Source organism: Cydia fagiglandana, chromosome Z (genome assembly GCF_963556715.1).
Source record: "Cydia fagiglandana chromosome Z, ilCydFagi1.1, whole genome shotgun sequence".
NCBI classification, from domain to species: domain Eukaryota; kingdom Metazoa; phylum Arthropoda; class Insecta; order Lepidoptera; family Tortricidae; genus Cydia; species Cydia fagiglandana.
In genome coordinates this window covers 29453735-29463523 of record NC_085959.1, presented here as the reverse complement: position 1 = coordinate 29463523, position 9789 = coordinate 29453735, and the positions used below count along the sequence as shown (strand labels likewise).

The 9789-nt window shown below is 37.7% G+C and overlaps 1 protein-coding gene across 1 annotated transcript; it reads left to right on the top strand.

The window, feature by feature from the left end:
• The first annotated feature begins 1182 nt into the window (after positions 1 to 1182).
• On the top strand, positions 1183 to 8778 carry LOC134678665 (glutamine--fructose-6-phosphate aminotransferase [isomerizing] 1-like). Its single transcript, XM_063537308.1, has one exon. The coding sequence runs from the start codon at positions 1399 to 1401 to the stop codon at positions 3421 to 3423; it is 2025 nt and encodes a 674-aa protein (XP_063393378.1). The 5' UTR covers positions 1183 to 1398; the 3' UTR covers positions 3424 to 8778.
• Positions 8779 to 9789: the final 1011 nt, after the last annotated feature.

Genomic DNA, 9789 nt, shown 5'->3' with positions numbered 1-9789 from the left:
CTTGTGTTTAATTTGCCTATAGACTATGACAACAGGGCACCATTGTTTTGAAATTTATAAAGAAAAAATCGCTGTTTGTGGGACCAAAAATCACCCAATCACTCCATCAAACAATGGCGAATTTTTAGCAGTTTCTTTTCCCACGCTCTTTTTTATTTTTATCCAATAACACGAAAATACATCGCAGAAGAGCTATTTTCTTTTTTTTAAATTGCACGTAATTTTTTCAAGAGTAACCCGCTACACACGTTAACTATAAATCGTAGCGATTAAACTGTGCAGTCCGACAAATCGTTTCGATAATCGACAACGATTTGTCATACACACGGTAGATAAAACAACCGACACTTGTGAGAAAGGGGTCATCCATTAATTGCGTTACACGAATTTCTAGGTTTTTTGACCCCTCCCCCCCTCCTTGTCACACTTGGTCACATTTGGCAAACCCCTCCCCCCTAGTGTGACGTCACATTTTTTCTATGAAATCGCCTAATCGAATTAAGTACCTAAGTATTATTAATATTTTATCAAAATATTTTTGACCATATAGATATTAGTAATTTTATAACCCAAAACTGCTTAGGAAAGAAAATTAAACGAATAAAAACGATTATAGTTTTAAAAACTTGTTATTTAAATGTACAGCGAATAAAATAATTTAAATAAATTTTCGGTTACTGATGAAGTTAAAGTGACGTCACAAAGTTTGTATCTCCCCCCTCCCCCATGTCACAATATGTCACATTTTCTTGACCCCTCCCTCCCCCTAAACGTGTGATGTAATTAATGGATGACCCCCAAATGAAGCAGTGGTAGGTACTGATGATGGACGGCAAAAAAGGGGTATAACCGCAAAAATCGAAGTTCGCAAATTGCGGGGATTTTTCTCTGTCACTCTAATTACGCCTTCATTGGAGTAAAAGAGAAAGATCCCCGCAATTTGCGAATTTCGGTTTTCGCGGTAGCCGCTCAGTACCGTGAGTATTATATTCTTTGGTACCGTGTGTGAGCTATTTCTTGCTCCGTAGTCCTGCAAGGCGTACCACAATGTAGGAGTGTGAATGGGGGACTTTATCTGTTTCGTTGTTTTATTAGGAAAAACGAAAAATAGGCTTTTGGTATGTCATTCTGACTGACAAACGTCAGTTTTGACGTTTTGAGAACCACGTATCCACGTATCTAGGTCGGCAGAAAACTTTGCCGCGATAATTTACCAGCAACTTGTATCTGTGATAACGAAACACGATGACGTGTGCTTTGCCGCAAGTGAAAGTAACTCATTAGTGGTAGGAGCAATACACGTAGGCCTTCAATATCAGTTATATGTTTTGTTGATCGCAGTCCCTCGCGAGTCGTCGTTACGTTCAGTCAACATTTTTACGTTTCACTCCGATAACGATGTGCGGAATATTTGCATACATTAATCACTTGACTCCGAAGACCAAACGGGAAATATTAGAACTGCTGGTTACTGGTTTAAAACGCTTAGAATATCGTGGCTATGACAGTGCGGGTGTTGCGATCGATGCCGCAGACCATAAAGATATAGCCGTGATTAAAAACAGCGGGAAGGTAGCGGCTTTAGAAGAAGTATTGCAAGAGCGCAGCTTGGACCTGTGCGTAGAAGACAGTGTGGAGTCGCACTGCGGCATCGCACACACCCGCTGGGCCACCCACGGCGAACCCAGCTCCATCAACTCGCATCCGCAACGCTCAGGTGATGATAACGCTTTCGTCGTCATCCACAATGGCATCATCACCAACTACAAGGCGGTCAAGACTTTCCTTGAGAACAAGGGGTATGTCTTTGAATCACAAACTGACACAGAAGCCATTGCCAAGTTGATTCATCATCTTTACAACCAGCATAAGGACTACAACTTCCAGGAACTGGTTGAGCAGGTAATTCAGCAGTTAGAGGGGGCATTCGCTTTATGCTTTAAATCACGTTATTTTCCAAATGAGTGTGTCGCAACCCGGAGGGGAAGCCCTCTACTTGTGGGCCTTAAAATGCACCATCACAACACCAGTGATCATGTCCCTATTATGTACACCAATAATAAAGCAACCCGTGGTGTTGTTCCCACAGTTCCACGAGTTGACAGTCATGCCCAATTTCAACCAGAAGAAGAGCGTACTGTTGAATATTTCTTTGCATCAGATGCATCTGCAGTAATTGAACATACAAACCGTGTCCTATACTTTGAAGATGATGATGTTGCTCATATCAAAGACGGGGTCCTCAGCATTCACCGGTTGTCGGGCAGCAGCAATGATCCACATCAAAGAGAAATTTTGACTTTGAAATTGGAATTACAGCAAATAATGAAAGGAAACTATGATTATTTCATGCAAAAAGAGATTTTTGAGCAACCGGAATCCATTGTAAATACTATGAGGGGCAGACTTAACTTTGCTAATGGTACTGTCACTCTAGGAGGCATTAAGGATTATATTCCAGAGATTAAACGGTGCCGCAGATTAATGTTGATTGCTTGCGGAACCAGTTATCATAGTGCTGTGGCAACTCGTCAGCTGTTGGAGGAGTTAACAGAGCTTCCAGTTATGGTTGAACTAGCCTCTGATTTCTTGGACAGAAACACTCCAGTATTTCGTGATGATGTTTGTTTCTTCATTTCACAATCTGGAGAGACAGCTGATACTCTGATGGCCCTGCGCTACTGCAAACGTCATGGTGCTTTAATTGTTGGAATTACTAACACAGTGGGCAGCTCCATCTGCCGTGAGTCCCACTGCGGTGTGCATGTCAATGCTGGTCCTGAGATTGGTGTAGCCTCAACAAAAGCGTACACTTCACAGTTTATCTCTCTTGTTATGTTTGCCTTGGTTATTAGTGAGGATCGTATTTCCCTACAAAAACGCCGTGCTGATATTATAGCGGGGCTTCATGAATTGGACAGCAAAATTAGGCAAGTCCTAGCCTTGGATTCTGAAGTGAAAGCTCTTGCAGAAGACCTCTACCGCCAACGTTCGTTGTTGATAATGGGCCGCGGCTACAATTTTGCTACATGCCTGGAAGGCGCTCTCAAGGTAAAGGAGTTAACATACATGCATAGCGAAGGCATAATGGCTGGGGAATTAAAACATGGGCCTCTAGCATTAATAGATGATTCTATGCCTGTCGTGATGATCGTCATGCGGGATCCCGTGCACACCAAGTGCATGAACGCGCTGCAGCAGGTGACGGCGCGGCAGGGGCGGCCCATCGTGGTGTGCGAGGAGGGCGACGAGGAGACCATGGCCCTAGCGTCCCGATGCCTGCAGGTGCCAAAAACTGTAGACTGCCTGCAAGGGATCCTCACTGTCATTCCCATGCAGCTGCTAGCCTATCATATTGCTGTATTACGTAACTGCAATGTTGATTGCCCGCGAAATCTCGCAAAATCTGTAACAGTCGAGTAATTGTAAAATCATTATTAATGCGCAACAAATCTTATCATCATTTAATTTTATTGTTCTTGTTATAGTGATACAATATTAGGCATAGTTTCGGATTACATTGCAATTTAAAATAAGATGTAATAAGTTGTACACCAACAAAATCTTTGATAATTGTTAAAAAAATATCCAGCTGCGATGTGTTACTTGCCTGTACACAAGATAAACAACTATTCTAACAAAACAAACCATGCACGCATTTTCGGCGTCTTAATATCATTTTTTGAACTATGCTTCTAAAGGGAAAAATTACCTATTTATTCATTCCATACAATTGTTATTGTTTAATCTGATTAGATAATATCTGTATTATTTCTGTATCCATATTAAGTTTCGTAGATCGCCGACGATGAGTATTTTTTCGTTCGTATGAACTGTTACTGATAGTGTTTTGAAAGTTATCGCGTACAGTTGCCTATCGATATCGCCTTCATTCTTGCATCTTAAAGCGCGCGGTTGCTTTATACGATAATAGCGATGCGTTAGTCGCTCACCATTTTACATCAGATAATCTATGTGGCTACCACTAGTTTGGCACTGACATAAACGCTATAGAGAAACCTAACTTACTTTCTATGCGTCTTGCTCGTCCTCGCATATTAGTAGGAGCGAGATCTATAGAAAGTAATTACTTAGACGTTAGCGTATATGTCAGTTTTGACACTGTACTCTTTTGCTACGTACGGTACGGGTACTAATTACCATACATTGTCTTACGCGGTAAGCGCATTGTCATTTTTCCTAGATTCCATTGATTGTATGGGCTCAACGCTGCGTTTATCGCATAAAACAACCGCGCTCTTAAGAGTGTAACAGTATCACTACATACTTGATACCTATAAAGCCTTCATACAATAAAACAGTCCGGGTATCTACCCAAACTTTGCCTGACTGGCAACTACCTACCCCCTTATAACGGTTTCAATACCATCGTTACAATTCATTCGCGATAAATTAAATAAGAATGCTTTATGTTTATGTTTCTTTGGTTCACATGCAACATTCCAATCACAATCAGCGAGTGCAAATGTGACTTGCTTTTACTACGGATTCATTGATTGTGTTATACGTGTAAAGTCTGAAGATATCGTGCTCAGAGTGTGACTACCGAGAAAGATGGCGCTATACCGCACCATATAGTGCTAATCGTCCTATTTGTGGTAACTGAATTACCAAACGTCATCTTTTGTTGACAACCAAAGTTACCGCATAATATACGGAGCCGTACAACGCCATCTACATTAGCTGTCAAATTAGACGCGAATTCGGCTTAGGCTTTACACATCCTATATTTATAGTGAATCTATACTTTTACTTACAATTTATTGTTTTGATTATTATAAGATAATTAGATGCCTATATTTTAATTGTTATGTTTTATAAAGAATATATATGCACATTATACCGCGTGCCCATTATGAACCCCGAGGGATTTTAACAGTGTAATTCCTGATCAATATTATCGATAAGTATTTAAAGACTAAAATGTCCTATATACTTTTTTGGAATTCGCCTACAATCAAAGTTAAAACCAGTTAAATAAAACATAGTTTTAGTTACTTGGCACAAAACGCCTTTTTGTTGGCGAAGTTTGCCACTAGTCCAAATATCCTTATTGATAGATATCAAAAAATTAAATTCATTTTTAGTGTCAGGTTTACCTATATTATTTGTACAAATACATACAAAAAATATTGTTTTTGGCGAAATTAACCTTAATCATGCCACATTTTTTCCCTTCTTTTGTCCTAAGAAATGCGTGGTTAAAATCTCTCTGGTTCGTCGTGGGTACCTTGTATACTTAATACTAAGTTTACTTCTTGAGTTAATTATAATTATGTAGAGCTTGTAGGTATATTTATGTAGCCGAGAATACTTTACTATCATAATTGAAGATCTCTCAAATGACTTTAGTCAAAACTTTGCCATTTACATTTACTGCCGTACACCTGAAACATAAACCTGTCGAACTAATTACATCATCAAATTCAAATCAATGTTTGATCAATATAACTCCGAGATAAAAGTGACCTGGTTACACGCTATTACTTAATATACTTAAAAAGTAACGTGAATATAATTTACAATTTGTCCTAGTCAAAAAAGAAAATCACGACTTGTGGTAACATACCTATTTGGTTTTAAATATAATTTGCTATGCTTCTAATAAAAAGTTAGATAGTCGCCAATAAACGTCATAGGTATTTCCATAGAATTTTTTTGCACGTCATGTCGGGGCAGAGTTAGCTTTATCCCACTCTTTTTCCTTTCAACGTCTTCTAGGATCAATATTTGGGAGACCGAGCTTTGCTTGGAAAACAAAAACTCAATAATGCGCGTTTTCCCATGTATAAGACCTAGCTAGATCGATTTTTCGCCTCCGAAAAACCCCATAAGCAAAGTTCATTGATATCGTTAAAGCTGTTTCCGAGATTCCCGAAATATATATACATTACTTATAATAGCGCCCCATTTTACGCATTTATTATTAAGATAATTTTAATTGAAATCTATTATGGCATGCATCCGCTCGGCAAAACTTCTTAACGGAAATTAATACTGCCAATTCTAATGATTGTTTAACTTTAGGCGAGAGAAGTTGGGTTGGCCTCAGTTGGAGATATTTGTATACTACCGCAAGACAAAAAAAAAGAACATGCTACAGCGAGCTATTTGTTATCTAAAAGGTTTAAAACCGCGAGCTTCCCGAAAGCGGCGCAGAATCTAATTCTCCTGATGAGATAAGTTAGCTCAACAAAAAGTGCCTAAGGAAGACTATGGGAGTATGGGTACTTACTTAATCTTACTGCTACGAAGGCTTATTTCAGACATGAAGCCTCGAACTTTAAGAATTGACCGATACCTACTTAACTCAGAACACAACACTGACTTGTCCTATATTTAAGTATCTACTTATACACCTAATCACATTCCGTTAGATTTTCTGTACATCAACATATTCTACTTATCACATTTCTAGATTACATATTTTTTATTACATTGCTTGATATGGAATGTATTACATTACTGCGACTTCATAATATAGTACGTATATGTACTTAGTAGTATTTAGTGCATTACAATTATCAGTTGTTGCTTTCAAAATATAGGTAGGTACATTAGAGATTATTAGTAGGTAATGATACTGTAAGAGACAGAAAAGTAGTTTGGTACACAGTGGAACTACGTCTTGGATGGCCCCTAAAATTATCTAGATCTTACAGTCATTTCAGTTCTTGTCTAATGTTATGTACCAATTGACATATGTACAAACAAACTAAAATTAATTGAAATTATCTACTACCGATCTTATTTGTAAATAAAAGCTTAAGCACCTGTTTAAATCTCTACCAAGTCCAAGGTAAATAGTAAAATCCCTACATCTAAATAAGTGTCCGTGTACCAGCTATGTACTTCGTTTTCATTTATTTTACATGATAGGTATCATACTTTAGTAAGCTAGAACTTAGTGTAATAAGAAAAATACTACTAATAAGGCTTTTACTCGTAATTCTGAATGGGTAATGAAGATGTACAGTGTAACTGTAGTATGTACAGCTAAACTCCATTGTAACTTATAGGTACATCAATTCTTATAGCTGTTTTGAAGTAAAATAGTCGGAATAATGCGTTTAAAAGCCGTAAATTTTGAGTTTTATTATAAGTATATTTCTTCAAGATTTTTTCATATTAAAAGACATTAATAACAAGTTAATGACCATAGTAACTAGTGATCTTTGTGGGAAAAAAATCCTATTGGTTACGTGGTAAAACTAAGTGATGACCGAAAATACTGCATAATTTTTAATAGGTACAGTCGACGTAAAATATATGTTTACACTTTTGCACCTTACTCCTTTGTAATCTTTGACGTCGACTGTACCTATTATTTTTGTCAGATGTCAAGTAAATGACGGTCATAAAAGACTACTGTTCTGTAAGTCCCTGAAGTTTTCTTAATACTAGTCAAATTAATGTACCAATTTATGGTAATAATATCGTGCTCTTATGGCGCTGTATTACTTGGCACTGTGTATTTACCTCGGCGGCATCTTAAAGGAAGCGTGAAGGGCTCGCGCGAGATTGCTGAGATTCACACTTTTAATACAGTAACTTAATACAATTAGCGTTTGCGTCAAATCCGGTAGTTCTGATTTATGCAGAATTGTTTATGATGTTGATTGTTGGCCCAATGAATAATCCAAGTTTGTGACCTGGCCGCGTAGCCAAGATGCCTATCGCTTACGCTCCGTAGCGATCGAAACGCAACTGTCACTGTCGCACTTAAAAAGGAAGAGTGATAGAGAGACATAATGCTTTTCGTTGTCGAAGCGATAGCGATTGTAACCTTGGCTAGGCCGGCTGGAGCGCCAAACGCAACTTTTCAGAAATCGAAAAAAAGCCGTGAATTATCGGAGATCTTTAGATTTGACCGCTTATAAGCGTTTGTAAGTAGAATAAATCTGCTACAATACGAAATTAGTAGTACTCTGTAGTAGATCTAATAGTTTCCGAGATATAGCCTTTTAATATTTATAATTTTTTCGAACTTTGAATTCGTAGGCTAAGTGTAGTTAGTATGCACTTTTATCTCAGGCGATGCCGCTAGTCACGATTGTTCCTATAAGGTCAAACAAAGCTGATTTGGCCCGCTAGCCACGAGATCGTACCTTGCCTACTCCCAAAAAGGTGGGGGGGAAAGGCTCCAATCTATGCTATATTTCTTCCTGCTCTTAGCAACTAGGGCAAGTTCATCATCATCTTCATATACTCGTAATTTAGTCACAGTAAATCTCAACTACCGGATTTGATGCAAACGAACCCCATGTTATTAGGCGACGAAGTTACTGGATTATTAATTATATGTATAGCTATTTAATGCATTTTACTTGTGATACTTACCTAACTCAATTTTAGTGGTTATTTTCCATAGTTCAGTTTTCGGGCAACAGTTTACAGAGTCTGCTGCATAGTTACATCACAGGAGTCCCTATGTTGAGCGCGTCGCCTTTGGTAGAAGAACGAAATAAATGTCTCTATTTGTATGTAAGTAATTTAGGTACTCGTAATGAGTGATTCCACTTGGTTTGGCGAGGTGACGCTCTCGGCTTGGTACGCGCAGACTCAACTCAATTTATTTAGTTATCAATCAATATGTTGTATTCTTGTTGACATTGTTAGAATGTCTTACAAATCGTCACGATCACAAGTATTTGGTATAATGTAACGTAGTGATTAATACTAATATACCTACGTTTTATTTTTCATATTTTATGTAACGTGCATAGAATTATAATATAACTTTATTTTGTGATATTATTTCTCGTTTTATTTTATCGATATTATAACTGCTATCAATCCTCCAAAATCACCTCAAAAGTCCAATCAAGTTTAATTTAGGCCATGTTTGATTAATGTTATAATATTTATTTACATTTTTCTTTTTATTTGATAAGTAGGTATCTACTTATTACATGTTTAAGAATTTTGAGAGCATGCTAGAGATCAGGCTCCATATCTTTAATTCACTACACAAAAGGAACTATTAGGGAGATATCATAAATTAACTTATTCTAAATTCCTCTGACGGATAACATCAAAAATTAAGGAAACATTAAGTTTGCTACGAAACCCTAAAAAGATCCATTTATATTAAATGCATCGGGTCTATTAGGCCCATTGCAAGTATGCTTATATTTGCGAAGTTGACTTATTGCCGTAGCGAAGGTATTAATATCGTGGATAATATGATTATTTAACACGTACGTTTTTCTGATAGAAAACAGTGGGAAAGTGTTTTTTTTTCTACGCCTCATTTGAGTATTTATTACGTAGGCATTGAATTATTCGCCTACTCGGGGATCAAAATCAGTAGCTACACTCGCGGTAACAATCAACTCTCTAAGGGCCAGTTGCACCAACCACATTTGACAGACTGATCAACGTCAGCCGGCGCGCCCCGGCCCTTTACTATGAAACCTTTCATACATAAAAATTTAGCGAACTCTTTAACGATACGAACAGTTTGGTGCAACCGACCCTAAGTCTCTAGTTGCAAAAAATAACTGTTGTATCACAATAACATCGTATAGGTTTATTTAAGTAAATGCACGCTACATGTCTATTAGAGTGCCATGTCATAGAAATAAGTAATGATAGTGGTCGCTCCACACATACTTAAGCATAACTTTTTTTAAGGCAGCTTAGCGAAAACTTATAATATGATTTAAGCTTTAGGTATATGTTTTAAGAGTTCATAATGTAGGTATTATGAAGGGTTCCGTTGGTGGAGTCGCTCGTGACCACACGCTGCGCCGGTTGTAATGAATA

What these genes read in the sequence shown, in the direction of transcription:
- LOC134678665 (XM_063537308.1), top strand. Translation starts at nt 1,399, where the DNA reads ATGTGCGGAATATTTGCATACATTAATCACTTGACTCCGAAGACCAAA.